General features: G+C 38.0%; 2 protein-coding genes across 3 annotated transcripts; both read right to left on the reverse strand.

Moving 5' to 3' along the window:
* Positions 1-14,093: 14,093 nt before the first annotated feature.
* On the reverse strand, positions 14,094-18,040 carry LOC114723758 (abscisic acid 8'-hydroxylase 2). Of its 2 annotated transcripts, XM_028909994.1 has the most exons (12): positions 17,794-18,040; positions 17,199-17,520; positions 16,930-17,079; positions 16,575-16,691; positions 15,777-15,846; positions 15,585-15,664; positions 15,394-15,477; positions 15,236-15,314; positions 15,017-15,123; positions 14,799-14,917; positions 14,519-14,670; positions 14,094-14,245 (listed from the first exon to the last, which is right to left on the reverse strand). In XM_028909994.1, the coding sequence occupies exons 1-11, from the start codon at positions 18,033-18,035 to the stop codon at positions 14,556-14,558; spliced, it is 1,485 nt and encodes a 494-aa protein (XP_028765827.1). In that variant the 5' UTR covers positions 18,036-18,040; the 3' UTR covers positions 14,094-14,245; positions 14,519-14,555. The 2 variants fall into 2 exon arrangements, with proteins under 2 accessions (XP_028765827.1, XP_028765835.1); XM_028910002.1 differs by lacking the exon at positions 16,930-17,079.
* Positions 18,041-18,970: 930 nt separating this feature from the next.
* LOC114724403 (jasmonate O-methyltransferase) lies at positions 18,971-21,309 on the reverse strand. Its single transcript, XM_028910745.1, has 4 exons — positions 21,093-21,309; positions 20,551-20,955; positions 19,746-20,015; positions 18,971-19,657 (listed from the first exon to the last, which is right to left on the reverse strand). The coding sequence occupies exons 1-4, from the start codon at positions 21,165-21,167 to the stop codon at positions 19,313-19,315; spliced, it is 1,095 nt and encodes a 364-aa protein (XP_028766578.1). The 5' UTR covers positions 21,168-21,309; the 3' UTR covers positions 18,971-19,312.
* Positions 21,310-21,680: the final 371 nt, after the last annotated feature.

Genomic DNA, 21,680 nt, shown 5'->3' on the forward strand with positions numbered 1-21,680 from the left:
GCTAGGAAAAACCATAGAAAAAAAAGAGAGTACAGTATATATTTACTCCCCCCTTAATAATATTAGTTGATATCTCTGAGTCTGTGAAGTCCAATGTCATGAATAAGTCTCTCGAACGTGGTGGCTAGAAGTGATTTGGTGAATAAGTCTGCTAAATTTTTATTGGAATGAATTTGTTAGATATTGACTTCACCATCCTTTTGAAGGTCACGAGTGAAGGAGAATTTTGGGGAGATATGCTTTGTTCTATCTCTTTTGATGTACCCTTCTTTTAGTTGGGTAATAGATGCAGTATTATCTTCGTATAGTATTGTCGGGATCATTTTACCAGAAGACAAGCCACAAGTAGTTCGTAACTTCGTATGTGATGTATTAAGAACCTTAACCATACACATTCCCGACTTGCTTCATGCATTGCTAGAATCTCCGCATGGTTAGATGATGTGGCTGATATAGTTTGTTTCATAGATCGCCACAAAATGGTTGTACCACCACATATGAATAGATAGCCAGTTTGTGATTTACTACATGTAGGTCAGACTGAAATACAGCATCTGCATAGCCAATAAGATTGGTCTTGGATGCATTCAAATAAAATAATCCCATGTCCATTGTACCCTTAAGATAATGAAGGATGTGTTTAACTCCATTCTAATGCCTTCGTGTTGGTGAAGAACTATATCTTGCTATTAAGTTGACTGCAAATGATATATCAGGTCACGTATGATTAGCAAGATACATTAGTGCTCCAATTGCACTAAGATATGGTACTTCTGGACCAAGCAGCTCTTCATCACCTTTTTCCTTGATTTCTCGAGGTCTAAAAGGGTCCTTATTCACCTCCAAAATATCTTACAACCATTGGAGTACATAATGGATGTGATTTATCTATATAAAAATGTTATAGGATCTTTTTTGTATAAGTTTCTTGATATAAAAAAATTTCATTTTTCAAATACTCAATTTGTAATCCAAGGAAAAATTTTGTTCTTTTTAGATCATTCATTTCAAATTATTTCTTTAGACAATTCACTACCTTTTCAAGCTCTTCAGGAGTTCCAATAATATTTATATCATCAACATACACAGCGATTATAACGAACTCATTTATTGATCTTTTCATAAAAATACATGGGCATATTGCATCATTTTTATATCCTTCCCTCAATAGATATTCACTAAGCTTATTATACCACATTCGCCCTGATTGCTTTAATCCATATAGGGATTTGTTTAACTTAATTGAGTATTGTTCTCGAGAGTTTGAATTGTATGCTTCTGGCAATTTCAGCCCTTAAGGGAATCTTATATAAATGTCATTGTCAAGTGATCCATACAGATTGGCTGTAACAACATCCATTAGATGTAAATTGAGCTCTTTATTTACTGCGAGGCTAATCAAGTATCGAAAAGTAGTTGCATCCACTACTTGTAAATAAATTTCTTCAAGATCAATACCAGGTCTTTGTGTAAATCCTCGGGTAACAAGTCATGCCTTGTATCTTATGATTTCACCCTTTTCATTTCTCTTTTGCACAAAAACCCATTTATATCCAACCGGTTTTACATCTTCAGGTGTAAGGACTACTGGTCCAGAAACTTTTTGCTATTCTAGCGATTTTAATTCTACCTTAATTGCATCTTTCCAATTTTGCCAATCCTTTCTTTGTTTACATTCACTAATTGACTTTGGTTCATGATCCTCATTATCATTCATCACATTGAGCGCTACATTATAAGAGAAAATATCATCGATGTCAACTTTACTTCGGTCCCATCGTATCCCATTCATAACATAATTAATTGATATCTCATTATTTTCACATATTTCAGGTACCTGACTTTCACTAAGAATTGGGATGTTAGCGTTGTCTAATGACTCTTCTGGAGTTGCTAACTTTTCTAAATTATTCTTGACTAGGCAATCTATACTTTTAGCTCCTTTTTTCTTTTGAGGATTTTTATCCTTGGAGCCGATGGGCTTGCCACGCTTCATGCGTGCTTTAGAATCATTCGCAATTGGTTGTCTATTAGGGACATCAATTTTAATAGAAGCATTAACGGCTGGAATATGTGATTTTGTTACTCTCTTCGGGTCAGTAAATGCATCTGGTAATTGATTTGATAAACATTGTAAATTGACTATCTTTTGAACTTCTAGTTCACATTCTTTTGTGTGAGGATCAAGATGAGACAGTGATAATTCTTTCCAGCTAATGTCCTTTTCCAACTTCTTATTTTCTCCCCTCATTGTTGGAAAAACTGACTTATCAAAATGACAATCGACAAATCGAGTCGTGAACAAATCTCCTGTTGACGGTTCTAGATATTTTATTATAGCCAGAGATTCATATTCAATATATATTCTCGTTCTTCTTTGAGGCCCCATCTTGGTATGTTGTGGGGGAGCAATTGGAACATATACAGCACATCCAAAGGTTCTTAGATAGGAAATATTGGGTTCTTGATCGAAAACCACTTGTAAAGGGGAAGACTTGAGATAACTTGTTGGCATGATGCGAATTAATATTGGTGCATGCAAAATTGCATGTCCCCAAGTAGAAATTGGGAGATTTGATCTCATAAGTAATGGTCTCGCAATTAATTGTAAACGTTTGATCAATGATTCTACAAGTCCATTTTGTGTGTGCACATGAGCCACAGGTTGTTCAACATCAATCCCAATAGACATACAATAATCATTAAAAGCTTGTGAAGTAAATTTATCAGCATTATCAAGACGTATTTTCTCGATAAGAAAATCAGGAAAATGTACTCTTGATCTAATTAACTGAGCCAATAATCTTGCGAATGCCAGGTTACGCGAAGATAATAAGCAGACATGCGACCATCTTGTTGATGCATCAATTAGAATCATAAAATATCAAAATGGTCCGCATGGTGTGTTCTAGAAAAGTGAGAGGCTCACTTTTTAGTTTTCCTGGTGATGATCGAATAATTAACTTTCTCTTGGAACATGCATGACGGGAGAAAATATTAGATTGTGGTATTTGTTGACTTTTCAATAAATGTTCATATGAATTTTTAATTATTTTTCCCATCATAATCATCCCGGGATGGCCTAACTGGTCATGCCAAACATTAAATTTGTTATCATTTATAAACTATTGGTTTATAATGATGTGTACTTCAATTGTACTAATAATTGTGTAGTACAAGCTAGAAGAAAATACAGGCAATCTTTCTAGCGTGTATTTTTTACCCGAGGTTGACTTTGTAATAGCAAGATATTCTTGATTTTCCTCAATTGTTGTTTCGATATGGTATCCATTTTTGCGGATAACCTTAAAAGTCAACAAATTTCTTTTAGACTCAGTTGAGTAAAATACACTATCAATGTATAATATTGTTCCTCCAGGTAATAATATATTGGCTCTTCCGGAGCCTTCAATCATTTTTGCACTTCCAGATATAGTCTGAACGTTAGCTTCTTGCATTACCAAAGAAGAGAAATACTTTTTATTTCTAAGTATTGTATGAGTTGTTGCACTGTCAACAAGACATAAATATTCATTATTGACGTCAATAGGAGCCATTCTTTGTTAGAGTCTTCGTGTTGATAACGTGTTATAAATAAAAAAGAAGAAGAAGAATATCCATAAAAGAGAGTATTTCTCATTCTATTCAAGGGTGCTTAATACATTATACATGACCTCTATTTATAGGCACAGTTTTACATCTTTGATAGAATCTACAGATATAATAATAAAAGATAATTGCTGATAATGGGAATAATAGAAGATATTGAAGATACTAGGAGATAAGAGAGATAATAATAAATACATAGATATCTATAAAGATATTATATTGATAACAGTTTATGAGAAGTTTTTATATTTAAGATAGAATGGGAGTAGTAATAAATTTTAACTAGTCGCAGCCGATGAAGAAAAGGATTGCAGGTTGTGCACAATATTAGAGGGAATTTAATTATTAGCTGTAATAAATTTTGTACGCATTACGTTGTGATGAGAGGCGTACGTCAGCGTCATGCGAGGGATGAAGTGGGAATTAGCAAAGTGATGTCCCTTTTTCTCGTTTTCGGCCTGAGCAAAGTGATGCTCCTTTGCTTATGAACGTGGCGCTGACAAGTGAGCTTTAAGTTTAGGGAAAATTTTACTGTAGGACCGCAGAAGACAATTAATTTCAAAGAGCCCTCAAAACTTTCTGAAACTTCACTGCAGGACCAAGGGGCAAACTGATATTAATTTCACAAAGAAAATGACGCTATTGCCCCTCATAATACTTATTGCAGGGTGACATGTAAATGGACTAATTTCAGTTGTAAATAAAGGTATGTATGTTGCAAATTGACTAGTCCCACTTGCAAATGGGCTCTCTCACACTTATTCACTCACAGGCACCTTTTTCAGGTGAATGAGGTGATATGTAAATGGACTAATTCTAATTGTAAATAAATGTATGTATGTTGCAAATTGACTAATTCCACTTGCAAATGGGCGCTCCCACACTTGTTCACTCACAGAGACCTTTTCAGGTGAAGGAAGTGACATGTAAATGGATTAATTCCAATTGTAAATAAATATATGTATGTTGCAAATTGTCTAGTCCTACTTGCAAATGGACTATCCCACACTTGTTCACCAGACACATTCTTCAGGTGAAAAGGTAATATGTAAATGGACTAATTTTAATTGTAAATATATCTATGCATGTTGTAAATTATCTAACCTCACTTGCAAATGGGTTCTCCCATACTTGTTCACATGAGGGGCAATAGGGTCATTTTCTTTGTGGAATTAATATCAGTTTGCCCATTTGGTCCTGCAGTGAAATTTCAGAAAGTTTTGGGGGCTCTTTGAAATTAATTGTCTTCTGCGGTCCTTGAGTGAAATTTTCCCTTAAGTTTACGTTGTGGCCCCACTCCTTCCAAAAACTCTATACATGACGTGATTAGAATCACATTTAAAAGTACTAATTTATTACATTTTGATAGCAACTCACTCTACCTGAGAAGCAAGTTACAATTTTTTTTTAGTAATACTTATTTATTTAAGATTTTGAAATTAAAGAGATGTTTGTTTTTTGAATTTTCTCCATAAATAATTATACAAATGGTACGTAACTATATGAAAATGAAACTAATGCAGGCCACTGTCAAACGTATTTTTTTAAAAAAGAAAATTTTATATCCTCCCAACACACGCACATGTGTGCCTGCCCACATGTCATTAATTTATACTCCCTTATATATTATTTATAAGTTTCAAATTTTTTTTTAAAAAAGTATAATCCTCCGGTCTTATTTATAAGGCATTTTCAGCATATTTCATACAGATCAAGAAAAACCTTAAAATGCATTAACTCTCTATTAAAATATAATTATTTTTAAATTTTATCTATATCTAATATATATATATACCTTTCAAAAAAGACAACTACCTATACTATAATGAATAAAAGACAAAATAGTACATGCTCGCTAAAAATTTAATGAAATGATTTATAAATAAGATTAAAAAAATTTTCTCTCTGCCCTGTGAATAGGACTAGAGAAGTAATTCATTTATAAGTTTTAATTTGAATTTGTTTGAACATTTAATACATTTTTTAATGTTATTTTTAATTATTTTTCTCTTATCATATATTTCTACACATTGTCTTTCATCATTTTTTTTAAAACAAAAATATATTTCTAATCTAATTATTATTTTTAACTAATTTTAACTAGTTATTTATTATTTATAAATTAATTATTTGAAGTTTATGATAAGGATTGGTGGGAGTAATTTCTGAGGCCACTTGCCCATTATCAATGTCGTCAAAAGCTGATTGGGCGTTAAGGTCATTAGGGCACTGTTTACTGTCCTATAATTAGCTTTGTCTCAATTAAAGTAGTTTTTAAATTAATACATATGGTTTTAAAAAAAAAACCCGGCTAATACTTGGGAAAAGTATGTCCTTAGTTTTCTCCGATAATCATATAAATAAAGTTAGGGCGGTGAATGGTGTTGAAAAATAATATTTATGTGATGGATGTCGTTTTACCTTGACTTTTACTCTTATTTAAGAAGAATAATAATTTATGCCAAAGAAAGAGAACAGTAATTCATTTTGTGATTCCGAATCTGTAATCACATGAGATTTTATAACCCGTGATTTCATTCAGGGAGAATCCCATGGGTAAACAATTCACACTAAAAAGCACGCCCAAATTTGTGTGATTCCGGATCTGAAATCAGATGAGAGATATATGATTAATTACAGGTGGTGCCCCTCATTAAACCAACGATTTTATCCCGAACGGTACATTATTGAGTTATGGAACCACATTGGGCATGAATATACTACAGTAATATTGTAAACAGCGAAAAGCAGAGCAAGTATTTGATATTCATTCCACATAAGAAGATACTAGTAAAATATAACCACCTTTAACTCCTTTGCTGGGAGCAGGCCTAAATATTCGCATCGGATACGAGTATATCCGATGAGTATCCTGCATCCAATGGATAAACTAATGCGGAGTTAAATGTTGATGTGTACCAGCATTAAATACTATTTTCACTTTTTAATATAAAAACTAGTTAACTAATTTGAATAGATTAAGAAAGTTTATTAAATTAGTTATTTGTTATAAATATGTTACTCCTCCGATACTAAATATAAGGATCTTATATTTAGGACCGAAGGAATATTTTTTCTAAAATATTATTGCTAATAATGTATATTAGTTAGAATTACTATTTCATAAAAATTTTAACATGTGCACCCATTATAAGTGTTACTTTAAAAAAATAGATAAACAAAATCCCATATTTAAGATCAAATTAAAAATCAAATTAACTTTAAGCAGCAGGGGTAGTATTAACTACTCCTCTGGTTCTATTTATAAAGCACTTCCAACATATTTAACACAGACAAAAAAAAAATTTAAACAGTATTAACTCTCAATTAAAATATAATAACTTTCTAATTTTACCCTTATTTAATATATACACATTTAAAAAAAATAACCATCTATACTATAATAAATAAAAGATAAAATAGTACATTCTCGTTAAAACTTTAAGGAAGTCACTTATAATTAAGGGGGGTGGTGGTTGAGGAAAAATTATTACAAGTTTTTGGCCCCTTCTCTTCTGTGATTAATTAATACAAGTTTAGTGTTTCCATTGGGCACCATGCTTTGCTTTATTGGTTGCTGACAGTTAGATGTTGACCATCTCACCTAACCAAAAAAATATACTCCTCCGGTCCTTAATATAAGACCCATTTAACTAATTTGATTATATTAAGGAAGTTAGGTAAGTTAGTTAATTATAGGAAAAGTAACACATTTTTTCTAAAACACCATAATCATCTTTCTTAATACCTCCTCTCCCTCTTCTACTTGATTATGGTTGAGGGAGTATCCATAGGGGTAATTTAGAGAAAATTGATAAATATGAGAAATGGGTCTTATATTTAGAACCAAAACCAACTCAAGAATTGAGTCCTATATTAAGGACCGGAGGAGTATTTACATTACGAAGTGGTGTACTCTATTTAACAAGTCTCTGTCCATGAGCGCGGGAGCGAAATTACTACGAGGGGGCATTGTATTACAGGAGAAATAAATAATTATAATGCCACTATTACATTAGACTATCCAATTGTCTCAACTGTGCCCCTGTCACGTAGTAGTGATGCCTTTTCTTTTTTTAATTTTTTTTAAATGACTACGTAACGAGAATGGCAAGAGTGTATGGGAGGCCTCTCTGTGACTGGTGTCGGAGAAAGGCTTCGCCTGAAACCACCTTCCCCATCAAGTCTATGACAAGAACAAAAACAAAAGATATTGGGATCTTGAGGACGTGGCTTATTGGAAATTGTGATCCTCGAAACACATGACCTGAAAGAGGTTTGTCCAAAAATTAGAAAGCTTTTCCACTGAGAACTGCCTGTCATTTATACACAGTACATTAGCTTTGATATATAGCGCGGTCTGATACAGACGCCCGCGCGGGAGTGTCATACTGTTTCAGACGATTGCTCCATCTTTCACGTAACTGCGGCATTCTTCGGTAAACTTGTGATGCCACACTCCTCCCTGGGCCCTGTCCGCCTCCTCAACCCCCTTATCTGTTAAACGTGTCCAAGCTTTCACGTTGGCGGAATGAAGAGTCTCATTCTTTATTCAGCAAGCTTAATTAGCACTTAACCTCGCGTTTCGCAATAATCATGACCACCGCACAGATCGATGTTAGATTAATCGTGAGGACAGGTGTGAGTGTTGGGTTGTCGACGCGTAAATAGACTTGAGATGATGGGGGAAATCTCGCATCAAATAAGTTTGGGTAACCACAAGGATCAAGGTTCAAGCAAGAGAGAATTGGCCTATTATAATTATTACCACTAGTTTTCTCAAATTAAAGGGCCTTAATCTATTAGGTTCTCTAACCTCTTCCCGTTGATGTTTTGAGATTTTGAATCGGCTTTAAGGTACCACAGAGAATGACTAAACTCTAGAGAGAAAAAATAGTCATGATTAATCATAAGAATTTTATGATTTCCAGAACATACAGAAAATCATCATATAGTTGGACTCGAGGGTCTTGCTCGAATGTCTGTGCATGAGAGAAGGAGGGACGGTCATATTAGTAAGGGCGATAATACAGGCCAACCTGTGAGTTGCGGGTTGGCGTTGTAGCAAGTTAAGGTTATGCAATGTGGGTTAAAAAGACCATATATAATGACGAGTTGGCTTTTAGTTCATCCTAACTTATCATGTTGACGAGTTGGCTCATTGACCAACCAACTATTATTTTCTTGTCTTTTTTTAATTTTTTTTTATTTTTAAAAATATTTTTCTTTATACAATGTGAAAAAATATAATGAAATTTTTTATTTTTCCTTCAAATACTTGATTAAAAACACCAAATATATAAATAATATAGGTATTTTTTAAATTTTTTAGATATAGTATAAAATATAATAATATACACATAATGATTAATAAAATTTAAAAAAATACCAAAAAAATGTGAGTTAGCCAGTGAGTTGGTAGGCTAACCCGTGACAAATTGTGAGTTAGACAATACGGGTTAAAAAGTTTTATTTACTAGCGGATTGATTTTTAGCTAATCCTAAGCTTGTTTTTTTTTGGACGGCTTGGCATGTTGGCCCACCAATTCTACATATTAGTGCACCAGCTCATTTGAGTATTGCCAACGAAAGTGCTGATGAGGTGGATTTTCTTTTGGGAGAACTTCTTGTTTTTTCGGGGCTGTTGGAGCAGTGTTTGGATCATAGGGTTATGAGGCGAGGACGGGGAAGCTCCGTTGGGCATTGCAGAAATGGGCCCAACTTTATAGGTCCTAGCGCAAAGCTTAGGCCCATAAGATTAATTAATGGTTTCAACCAACAAGCACATGGGGCTGCTTTCCGTTCGATTCACGGCTTGTGCATGCCCAGACTCCCTCCAACACTATATACAAACTAAAAAGCAGAGGCAGAGGTAGGCTCATGAAGGAATTCACGTTCCTCCTAATCCCATGCCCCTCCTCTTTTGTTTCTCCCTCCTCATCATTAAATATTTGGTGTTGCTTCTTTCTTTTTTTATATGCAATACTTCATTGGTTTTTTTTGGGGGGTGGATAATTTAATTAACCGATCCTAATTATAAGAGCCAGTTGATTAATTTGAGGAGATTAAGGAAATAAATTGAGTTAGTTATTTGTCCTAAATAGGTATTGTCTTTTCTAAAATATCCTTGCTAATCAAGTATATTGACTAGAACTATTATTGTTAGAAGGGCTATTTTGAAAGGAAAAAAATTATAAGAGACAAAATGGATTGGGTTCTCATATTTAAGACCAAAATAAATATTGAAGAGAGTCTTATATTAAGGACTGGAGGTAATACATCAGTTGCTGCATTGGAAGCAGTTGGTGTGGGCGACGTTAAGTTAGTTGTGATGAATGAGAATTAAGCAGACGCCAACATGCAGACGTATGCATATGTGTCCTGCTTTGGTTTTTTTTAAAGTTGTACTAAAAGGGGAGTGTGTGTGACTGTGTGCACGAGACGCACTCCCGTCTCATACACCAACCATATGAGCGTTTGTCAGAAAAAGCCAGTGCCCCCCCCCCCCCAAAATGAATTCCTTAACTCTGGCTCCCCTTTCCTCCTCAACCGTTTCCACCATCATCATTATCATTTTCTTCGCAGACCTATTAGTCTGATAAAAATATTAACTTTGAATGATCTGAATTTCTCCCAAAAATAAGGATGATAATTGAAGAGAAAATATAACAAATTAAAAGTCCGTGAAAGAGAACCCATTTTAGATACTAGAGTGATATAGAAGGGATGAAACCCCCCACCCCCCCAAAAAAAAGAATTTCCTGCTATACGAGTTATTTTCCTGCATTTATTTTTTGGGGGGCATGAATTTTGGAGTTGCCCATTTGGTCATCATCATAATCATAAATTTCCGCAAATCCTCCACCGTCATCCTCTTTAATTTCCCTGTCCAAATGCAAAATCCCAGCGTGTGGCCCTCTATATAAACTTGCGCTTCAAATCAAATCATCATCCTCATAGCCGCTTTTTTCGCTTTGGTCCTTCCTTCCCACTCACGCCCTCCGTCCCTTCCATGGAATTTCGTAACGTCACAGTCCACAAAGCCTGTGCTCTCAGAAGCCACCATACGAAGCGAGTGCTGGCACAGGCCTTGCGCTTCCTTAACCTCTGTCTCGTTCTCTTCCTCCTCTCTCGCTCCTCTTGCTTTCGTGCCGTCCTCTTCCACTCCTTCGCTCTCTTTGCCTCCCTCTTCCACCACCCCTTCTATGTCTTCCTCCTCCAAAATCTCATTATATTCCTCATCTTCGCTCTCTCTCACAGAAACCACCATTTCCCCCACACCCACCACAGGCACCCTCGCCTCCACGCAACCGCCGATTCTCAGACTCCCGACCCTTCTCCACCTCACACACAAACACTGTGCTCCCAACTTGTTCTGTCTCCGGTTCCTGCGCTCGCTGAAAAACCAAGGCCAACAAGGTCTGAGACAACGTTAACGATGAGGGGCAACAAGGTCTCTAATAATAATAGCGACTGTTATCGGAGAGTCCGGTCGGAGAATCTTTCGGGTAGGATTGTGGTGGGTGGGAGGCCGGGGTTGAACGGACTGAACGCGGTTGGAAGATATGGAGGAGAACTGGGGAGGCGCTTGTGCTCTGTGGATAAGTTGAGCAAGGAGGATTTTAACCGCACCGTAGAGGAATACATCGCTAAGCACAGGAGGATGCTGTGGCAAGAGCATAAGGAATAGCAGACTCTTCGGCACTAACACCCAAAATACTCTTCCTCTTTTTCCCTTTTAATGCTCAACATTGTATGAGAATATATATTTTATATACGGTTGGAAATTAAGTAATCGTAAGATTAGGATAACGCATGCATATATCTTGATTTTCCGATTAGCTTTTTCTGGTGATTTTCATCGACTAATGGCAATGTACAGCAATTAATCCCAATTCTGTGGACTCTAGTTTGAGTTTTTCAATAACTCCAAGGTCTTTGTGCGTGTTCGACACAACACCGGGTAACTGAAAACAACCTCGAAATACCAGTCGAACTAAACCACCGGATGACCACAGACCACTTTTGTACAGTATTAATTCAGCATTATTCATGCATGCAATGCGAAATTCCGTAACCTTAGATGATTATTCCCAGTTGGCTTTGTGCTTAATTTATCTTTGGCTCTTCTCCCTCCCTTTGGTTCGGGCTTTCAGACGACAGAACATTTCGTTTGTTGACTGAGGGAAATGAATTAGGAACAATTATTTTGAAGGGCTCTTTGATAATACCTTTGCGCGCCCATTACAGCCTTGGAGGTTCGACGCGATGATAATGGCCTAAAAACGAAATGGGAATCAAAGCTAGATTAAGACACGTCACTTTTTATTGGAACTCAAAATATTAGATGGGATTTTGCAGCTGATTGATTATATTGAGATCGTAAAGAAGTTGTGGCCTGGGCGGCGATGGCTATCTTCTGCGAGAGGGAAAGTTGGGCAAATAAAGGAGTCGTAAAATATTCACGCTTTCAAACTGCTCAAGTCCAACCACCAATCTTAAGTGATCTTTACATCCATTTGCCCAAGCAATAATATTCTTCTGACCGGAAAAAATATATATATTAACTTCGTTCGTCATATATAGATATATACGCTTTAACCAAACCGCCATAATTATCCTTCAGCGACTTTTGCAACTTCCCTTTTAAGGTGTTCACTGGATGTACATAAATGATCGAGAGTGGCACAACTATTATGTATGACCGGTCAATGGTCATTGGTTGATGGGGATGAAGCATGAAGCACAGGGCAGAAAATAAAAGGGCGGTTAGATTAGATGTGAGGAAAATTTGGAATTACAAAAATTGCAGAGTAGTTGCTTGTCAATATTATGAAAAGCAATCCTAAAATTAGCCGACCATGTTTTTGTCTTCCAATTCTTGTCCACCTTTTTCTCTGTTTCCTATTTCTCTGCATGGGGGTCCCCTTTGATTGAAAGATCGAAAAATGGATATAAACAGATATTTTCTAGCATATCACCACTAGTTTATGTTAAGGAAAGAGCTGGCTGCTGGAGATGCTTGACACGGTCGTTTTTGTGGTTGCAGAACTTTTCTTCCACGTCCGTCCCCAGGGAACCAGCCCTATGGGGCTTCTAAAATTGAGGTATGCCTTTAAATCTTAGAATAAACATAAATCGACCAGTCAGCTGTCTCCAATACTCGTGACATATAAAATTTATTCACTTTTTTTTCAAAGAAAGAAAAAAAATCTTAGAACAAGCAAGCCCGATGTCACATGCTTCAGTCACATGACCAATCAATGGGGATGGTCGTGGTCCCCGCCCTGGTCCGGCTTTCTCTTTTTATCCAGAAAATATATACTCTAGTTGATGTTCGCTGCCTTGAACTGTAAGTTCCGTTAAGTGTGTGTGTGTGTGTGTGTGTTTGTGTTGGCGCGGCATATCCCAATTGGGTCTATTACCAGTTGTACAATAATATCGTGCTGTTAACAACTACTCAATTGCATCACGTATTGAAAAGCGAAATTGAACTGATCTGAATCCAAAGTACTTTATTAGAGATCGACATAGTATTATTGGATCGGGTAATTAAACCTTAATCAATTATAGTTTTGTCTGCTCGTCCTCCTCTGATGTCACTAGCTGTCGTTTGTCCTAATGGGTTCCGTCTTCTAGCCCTTTTTTTTTTTAATAAAAAAAACATAAATAAATCGGTTGCAAGTTGAAACACGTACCATTATACTACTAATTATTTTTATCTCTACCAAACCACACACAACTGCTCCCTCAAAATTTTTGATCATGTCCTGCTCTATGCCCGCTGATACCTCTCTCTGTGTCAACCTTGCTAACGATTTCTTATAATATAATCAATATCTTTCATTTCCCACCCATTATACTCTGGGCGAGCCACTGGATTGCCCTGTCTCGAGTCTCGACCCCATAGAATAACTAACAGAGATAAAATTAATAATGAAGCTGCAACAACTTGTTCGTAAAACAGATAAGATTTAAAAAAAAAAAAAAATACCGACTCTAGTCGCTTTATGTTTTCTGGGGCATTCATGTTGCTCATATGTTAATTTGGCTTGAATTAATAATCTATGGGTTTGTTTGAAACAAGTTCCCGGCCGTCGCTGTTCTGTTTATATATCACTCTTTTAACGCTCAAAAAGGCGTTACGGTGGTGCTGGTGAGTGACGTTGATGGTAATTAATTGATAAAAGAGCTTCCTTCAATGATTTTAGCATATCCATTATCCAGATACAGGTGGTCCAAGAAAGCAGGTGGTCCGTGATGAATATCCACAACATTTAAAAACACTTCAATCTATATGTATATATGTTTATGATTTCTGTGAGTTTTATAACAGCAATTGTGTTGGGATGGCTTTTAATTAAATGAACATGACTGCAGTTGTTTGAAAAACGCGGACAGAAGCTAAGCACTCACTAAAGAACCAGAAAGGTATCACTTAAAAACAGAAGGGGACAAAAAAGTAGTAAATACGTTCTCTTATGAACAGAAAAATGTGAAGCTGGCTGAAACTTACTATTACTGATGATTTACCCAGATAAATAATTGCAATATTACAAGACAGGGGATTATATGGTTATTTGAAACTTAGATCGTTTTTTTTTTTTCTCGGGATATATATGCTGATAAACAAGTACTCCTCCGGTCCTTAATATAGGACCCAATTGGTGAGTTGGTTTTGGTCCTAAATATAAGACCCATTTCTCATATTTATCAATTTTCTCTAAATTACCCTTATGGATACTCCTTCAACTATAACCAAATAGAAGAGGAAGATGAGGTATTAAAAAATATGATTATGGTATTTTAGGAAAAACGTGTCATATTTTTTATAATTAACTAACTTACCTAACTTCTTTAATCTAATCAAATTAATTAAATGGGTCTTATATTAAGGATCGGAGGAGTATATAAATATAATCCCCCTTGGAAAATGCCACATCCTATCAAGTAGTTTTGTTCATGTCCTTAATTGACGTCAAGCGAACCGGACAGCCGCTTCTTAGTTTTGAAAAGAGTGCCCATTTCTCGATACTTGAGTCAGAATCAATGACCTTCCACCTGGGTACATGCACACGTTGTATCAACGGAATCGGTCATTCTGATGATTATGTGGCTTCTTTATGAGCTTGTAGCACAGAAGAATCAGCATTTCGACGAGGAGCAGATAGAAAGGAAATTATACTGACTTGTAAGTTGTGGTGAGACGATGGAGAAACACCAGCATCATGGCTTTAGCCATGTTCTTCCCAAGGCATGACCTTCCGCCCACCCCAAATGGTAAGAAGCCGTGTGTCTTTGACTTGGCCTGTTGTTGAATTAAGAGCAACGTAACTCAATTCTGATCCGTGTCTTTTGAATAATATTGATCTCTGACAGTTAAAATTAATTGGTGAGGCGGCCTTACATGAAACCTTGAAGGATTGAAAACGTCCGGATCATTGTACACGGTTGGGTCGAAGTGTATTGATCTGGCATCGATGTTCACGTTCCACCCTTTCTTGATTTTAAATCCTGCGTATTCCCATAAAATGCTCGTTACAGGCATGTATATGTACATGAGTTGTTTCTTTCAAGTTGTACATAATAAAGAAGCAGATTGAAGTCAGATGAGGTTATAAAGTGCCTTCAATCTCGCAGTCCTCCAGTGCCACTCTTGGGAACCACTGAACAACAGATGCCATCCTTAACGCTTCTTTTACCACCTGTTTGACAGGAAAATTAATTTGTCATGCCCATTCATATTAAAATATTGCCCACAATCTACCACTAGTCACTGCTCACCTTGGAGGCGAATGGCATCTTATTAAGATCCTCCAGTGTAAGATGCGTGCTCTCGAGTCTTTTCGCAATTTGAAGCTGCTCCTTCTGCTTGATTCATAAAATACCCAATAATATATCTAATCTATGGAGCGGTGAACCAATTTGGTAAAAATTCCCCTTGATTTGTTCAGCTATGAAAATGAAAGACTGACCGTTAGATTATTAAGAACTTTCTGATTCTCACCCACGAATTTGACCATCCATGTAATTGCATTGGCTGTCGTGTCCTGACCTGCAATTGCAATCTTAAGGAAAACTCATGCTCCATGGTTTTTGGGATTTGAAATGTAGAGTTGGCTCATTTCTGCAGCTCAATTAACTAAATCCTTGTTTCACAGTCTTACCAGCGATTACCATGGTCAATATGTTATCTCGGATCTCCTCATCTGTTAGCCTTCTCACTTCTTGCCCATTAGGGCTGAGTAATGGGCGGGGTTGGCTAACCCGAAGGTTAGCCCATAGCCCGCCCATTTATTCATAAATGGGCATGGGCTAACCCATAACCCGGTAGTAGCCCATTTAGCCCGTATTAAATGGGTTACGGGGCAGCCCGTTTGGGCTAAATGGGTTATGGGGCAGCCCGTTTGGGCTAACCGGGTTACGGGGTAACCCATTTATTTTTTTTAAATTTTTTTCAGTATAGTTATTTTTTATATGTAACCTTATGAAGCTGTCAATAAATTTTGCATGCCAAATAGCAAATTAAATATGAAATAACATCAATCATATTCAATCACACAACCTCACTTAGATTTGCAAACAATCAAAGTATGATAAAATCATAAAAGTAGTCACCAATCATAAAGTCTCATAAACATTGAAAGTTCCAACTTTCACCTAAAGGATAAAATAAAAGCTTAGACAAGCATGAAGGTTTGATAAAAGATGAATGAGAAACAATATCATCAATTAAATGAAGAATAAAAATATTTTTAAAAAATTAAAACTTAAACGGGCGGATATGGGCAGCCCAATACCTTGCCCATAGCCCAACCCGTTTAATGGGCTACCCTGCCCATTTAAGCCCGCCCGTTTATAATCTCTTATTTGGGCTAATTGGGCTGGTTTAAATGGGCAAAAATTTCATGGGTCATGGGCGGGCTAGCGGGTAATGGGTTTGTTGCTCACCCCTATTGCCCATTCAATTTATCGTCATTTCCTGCTAAAAGCCGTTGAAGAAAATCTTGATGACCCCAGGCCGATCCGCTTCTCCTTTCATTCATCGCCTTCTCTAATGTGTCCATGATTCTTTTTCTAGCCTGTATCAATTTTGACAGAGTCAAACGGATTACTCTCCAAAGTTGATGACCCAGGTTGTTGGGCTTTAATTAGTTTTCGTGATTTTGAAGGGGAGGGAGGCTCGTTTGCAGGGATGGGCCTGGGACACTGTTTCTTGTTCTTGAGGGACCAACAAGAGGACATTTGGTGCTGTACCCAAAAACATGAAAAAAGAGGACATTTAGTGAGTAAGAAGCCCATTAGAGAAAGGATATTCACCTGAAGGCCCTTATAGAATCTGGTCCCCTTGAACCTTAGAGGAAAGGCAAGCATTGCTTCACACACGCGACCCACCTCTCTCTGCATCGTCTCCAATTCATACCCGCTCTCAATGCTCATCAACATTTTGCACATCGCTTTACAAGTTATCTGCCGCGCACAAATTAGATTAAATCCTCCAGATTGATGAGCATAACGGGCTTGGCCCACCCTCAACTTGATCCCTTCGCGAAAAAGCATGAAATTAGAATTCCGGCGCACGTGCGTACCTGGAGAGCTTCCTGTTGAATGACGACGGCGCCGTGATGTGGCCAGCCATTGAAGGCGTCAACGACCAGTTGATCGAAGTGTGTAACGAAGGAGGCGAGAGAGACAGTTGAGAAGAGGCACAGGAGATGGGCCCGGATGAGTCTGTGATGGCTGTGAGAAGCACAGAGCAGGCTCTCAGGTCCGACCAGTTCGGCTATTGACTTTATGTACCTCTTTGAGAATCTCCCAGCGTCGTTGTTGAGTATCGCTTTTGCCGATTCCATGCTCGACATAAAAACGTGGGTCTCCCCAAATAACTTGGTCTCGAAGCATCTCCCATATCTGCCACACACCTCTACTCCACTTCAGTGTCTGTAACTATCATGTTTCTCATATACATAGAATATTTCGAAAACATTGGTAAACGTGTCTCAGATCGATGGGTTCCTAATTAATTACCTCCCCGTCTATTTCACAATAAGGTGAACCAAATTTCAACCTTGGCGATCCGTTATCAACAATCATCAATCAATATATTTAAAACATACAAGTAGATATATGCTTTCACATTTTTTGTTTTGTTTTTGGGGATGGATATCGTGGTTGTGAAGTTACCGGAGGCGACGAGATCGGACGAATTCATAGACTCCTTGTGGGCTATTAATGGCGGCCATGAAATGCAGAGTTTCTCCCACAATGGGAAGTCCTCGGTTTCCTGGAAAAATCCCCCCTCCTGACTTGCTATTGTACCATAGTTTCCACGCTCTACGACATAATGTAACAATAACAACGGCAGCAGCAAAGATGCCCCAGTCATAACAAATCATTGGGAGCCCCTGAACCAGATGGCCAAACATCTCTTTGTTCTTGTTACCGACTAACTTCATCATCTCCTCCCATATATATTAGTAGATTTATAAGCATTTCCCATGTTGTTTGATTTCTTGCGGGATTGATAAATGCAAGAGGGAGATACGTGTGCGGTTTAGAACAACAAAAGTGCGTAAACATGGCCGACAGGCAATGATTAAGGTGAATCATGAAACTTCGAGGCTAGCTCTCCTTTCCACTTGATGAAGTGGTAGAATACGTAAGCCCTTCCCAATAAGTCCCAACATCAGCCGCAAATTCTTTATTCCCACTTCTTCAATATAATATCCGTCCAATCTAGTTGGGTTTTTGCCCCTTCGGCTGCTGATACAAACAGCATGAACGTCGCAGTTTATTTAAAACAATTCAATTCAGTTTATTCAATATTGCTTAAAAGCCTATATAAGAATAACAAAGACAAATAAAGCGTGTGAAAAGAAATATTGTGCCTGAAATCATTAGTATTAGCACCTTCTCCTTTTGGTTAGGTCCTTGGGTTGGAATGAATCTTGTTTGTGGGGTTAGAACTGTTAGCTCTGTGATGCATAGACATAAAGAGATTCTGCATTATGATCATGTGGAGTCCATTGTGGAGGGGTAGAGAGAAACAGACGACGATATAGCTGCCCCAAATAGTGATAGTGATGCGGGGGATCGGAGCCCCATTCTCGTTGTTATTATTACTAAGTCCGGTTCTTAATATAAGAATTAGCTAGTTGACTAATTTAAGTAGATTAAGAAAATTTGTTAAATTAGGTATTTGTATTAAATATGTATCATCTTCCTTATAATACCCTTGCTAATTATGTATATTAGGTAGAATTACCATTTGATAGAATCTTTAATATATGTAACTATTACAAGAATTACTTTGAGAAAAATAGATAAACATAAAAGACAAAATGAATTGGGATTTTATATTTAGGATCAAATTATAACAATAACTTTATAAGCTTTTATGTTGTTAAGGACTGAAGCTAATATTATTTTGTAGAGACGAGATATGCATGTAGTCGAGGGTGGTCCTCTCCCGTGACTCAAAGGAAACAAATTAAATCACTCAACACCACCATGAGTGGAACGGCAAGAAAAGCAAAGGTGCATAATAATGCAGGTCCAATAATTATGAACCATTTGAAACACGGATTTCCCAATACGACATGTGCACAGTGCACGTTATAAACGGAGGGCCGGGGCAAGATTACGACTTTTGAAATGACCCTACGGTGTTGGGGTCCTTGGTTGGTGCAGAAACAAGGAAGAGTCAGGCTTGCTTGACGAGGGAAACGGTCAGGTTGATGTATTTGGCGGAGGTGTGGGACAGGTGGCGGTCCACAAGCCGAGCGTAGGCTTGGAACAGCCTGTCCATGACGTGGGTTCCGAATTGGGATTCCAGCATGGACTCAACCACCGCCCTCACGGTTCGAGCCACCCGCTCTCCTCTGGACGCCGCCCCCGTTAGACCTCCGCCGTCCCAGTCGATCTCGCGCGCCTCCTCCCTCTCCATCACGAACGATCCTTCCTTCTCCAACGCCGATTTCAACTCTTGCATGCACGGAGCATAGTAGGGAACGTCGAACGAGTCCACCCTCTCCTCTTGAATCAAACCCTGCATGCGCACGCCATCAATTATATAACAGGCAGGTCATCATGAAGCGTGAGTGGCAAGAGATGAGCAGATAAGGACGACAACGTACTTGTGAGGCGAGCGACATTAGGGCTTGGGCCAAGAGCTCCCACTGATAGCAACTGTGAGGAGTGGTGGGATCGGAGGAGTCCCTACCAATGAGGGAAAGAACCATGCGCCCTCCCGTAACCATCTCCCGAGAACGTGACTTGAGGAACGCTGAAAAGTCATTGTGGAATTGCCTTGAATACGCCTCCAGCACGCTCCTCGGACTGCCCTCCGATATGTATATCTTTCCCTTGTTCACCGCTCTCCCTTCCTCCTCCAACCCCGCTGGAACCTGCCTTATTCCACTTTTCTTCTCATTTCACCTCTCGTAATAACATATAAAAAAGGAATACAATCTAGATTTCAAATTTTACACATGCCTTTAATTTCCTTTTAAATCCTTTTAATTTGTTGTTAATTTGGGTGAGTCGTACGTGGGGTGCGAGTAGTGACTGATGAATAATTCAGTGGGCTTTTGTTACGAGTTAGGACCACAGAACTTAGTATTTTAGTACTTGGGGTAATGCAGCGGGTGGGTCACTTGTGTCTTGACCATACAAATCACGGGGACCGTATTTTCAAATTTTGACGTTGACGTAACCTGAAACAGTTGCAATGCTCTTTTTCCACTCAATTTATGTCATAAAAGTCTACACACTGTGCTTATATGTAGTGCACCATGTTTCGATGTCATTATTTTTTTTAAAACAAGAAGTTAATTAAAATTGTGTGCGTCGTGAGTGTGTGTTAAGTATTAGAAAAATAATTTATGTTTTATCTGGTGTGTGTTAGGAGATTATAGATTAGATGATGGTATAGTTACGTGCCTGAGAAAGCCAGTGGAGGCTAGAAGAAGAGTGAACAAAGTGGAGGCTGTTGGCCGGGAAGAGTGGACCGTAGAAAGAGCCAGGCACCCCAAAAATAAAACACGGCCCCATCTTGCTCGCTCCACCTTGCCTCAGTTTTCTGTAGAAACCAGGTAATGAGGCGAAGATGTTGTTGAAGTCATTGGTGAAGAGGTCATTCAGATACACCCTTATCTCCGGGCATGGCCTCCCGAGGTGGCGCGTGGTGGCGCCCACGGTGGCAAGTATGTCGGAGATGACGAGCAAGGTGTTGGGTCCGGAGGAGCAGCCGAGGTCGGCGATGCCCATGCTATCGACGCAATTGGAGCACAGGGTTTTAACGATGGCTTCCTCTGTTGCCGCCTTGGAGACGGAGATAATGGTGTTCTACGACATAGAAAGGACAATGATTATGGTGTTCTACGACATAGAAAGGACAATGATTAACTTAAATCTAGGAGAGAATTAAAGAATGGGTAAAGACGCAACGCGTGAATTAATCTGGAAGAGCATTAAAGGTGAACCTGAACGGTGGAGTTCATAGCATAGCTAGTGTCCCCAGCTCCTTTGTTCATGCGAAGGACTTGCTCGACCTGCATGTCTTGTTCTGGAGAGATGACAGAGAAGCCACTACTGATGCTCAATTATATTAATTGATGCTTCGCCTAAAGCTCTGGCCTCTCCATATATATATATATATATATATATATATAGTCTGCCTCGTGTTAATTACCTAGACCAATACCTACAGCAATGTTTTCAAAACTGGACCGGACCGGATGGTTTGACCGGTCTGGTTGTCAATCGAAGATGAGGGCGACTCGAGTCATGCTTGAAAACCATCTTTGATGTTAAGCCGTTTTGAGCCGGGATAAGCCGACTTTTGAACCGGAAACCGCTATTAGCTCAGGAACCAGAACGGTTTTGGAATAACCAGTCAGCCCAAGTTCTGCTTAAAATAACAGTCACTGGAGATGAAGAAGAGAGACGGACGAATAAAAAAGAGAAAGGAAGAGAAAGAAAACACAAAATTGAGTTCATCTTTTTCTAGAACTCGAAAAACGTGTTGTCAAGAAATAATATATCATATTATCCGCTGATTTTACTTTTTT

This window comes from Neltuma alba, unplaced genomic scaffold, assembly GCF_004799145.2.
Source record: "Neltuma alba isolate B1F8T4 unplaced genomic scaffold, ASM479914v2 tig00002374_pilon, whole genome shotgun sequence".
Lineage (NCBI taxonomy): Eukaryota > Viridiplantae > Streptophyta > Magnoliopsida > Fabales > Fabaceae > Neltuma > Neltuma alba.

What these genes read in the sequence shown, in the direction of transcription:
- LOC114723758 (XM_028909994.1), bottom strand. Translation starts at nt 18,035, where the DNA reads ATGTTTGGCCATCTGGTTCAGGGGCTCCCAATGATTTGTTATGACTGG. An exon ending in GTCCGATCTCGTCGCCTCCG is followed by an intron (nt 17,521 to 17,793) that starts GTAACTTCACAA and finishes GGTGTGTGGCAG; the next exon opens with ATATGGGAGATGCTTCGAGA. An exon ending in ATTGACCATGGTAATCGCTG is followed by an intron (nt 15,665 to 15,776) that starts GTAAGACTGTGA and finishes TTGCAATTGCAG; the next exon opens with GTCAGGACACGACAGCCAAT.
- LOC114724403 (XM_028910745.1), bottom strand. Translation starts at nt 21,167, where the DNA reads ATGCAGGTCGAGCAAGTCCTTCGCATGAACAAAGGAGCTGGGGACACT. An exon ending in CTATGAACTCCACCGTTCAG is followed by an intron (nt 20,956 to 21,092) that starts GTTCACCTTTAA and finishes TCTATGTCGTAG; the next exon opens with AACACCATTATCTCCGTCTC. An exon ending in GCCTCCACTGGCTTTCTCAG is followed by an intron (nt 20,016 to 20,550) that starts GCACGTAACTAT and finishes GGAATAAGGCAG; the next exon opens with GTTCCAGCGGGGTTGGAGGA.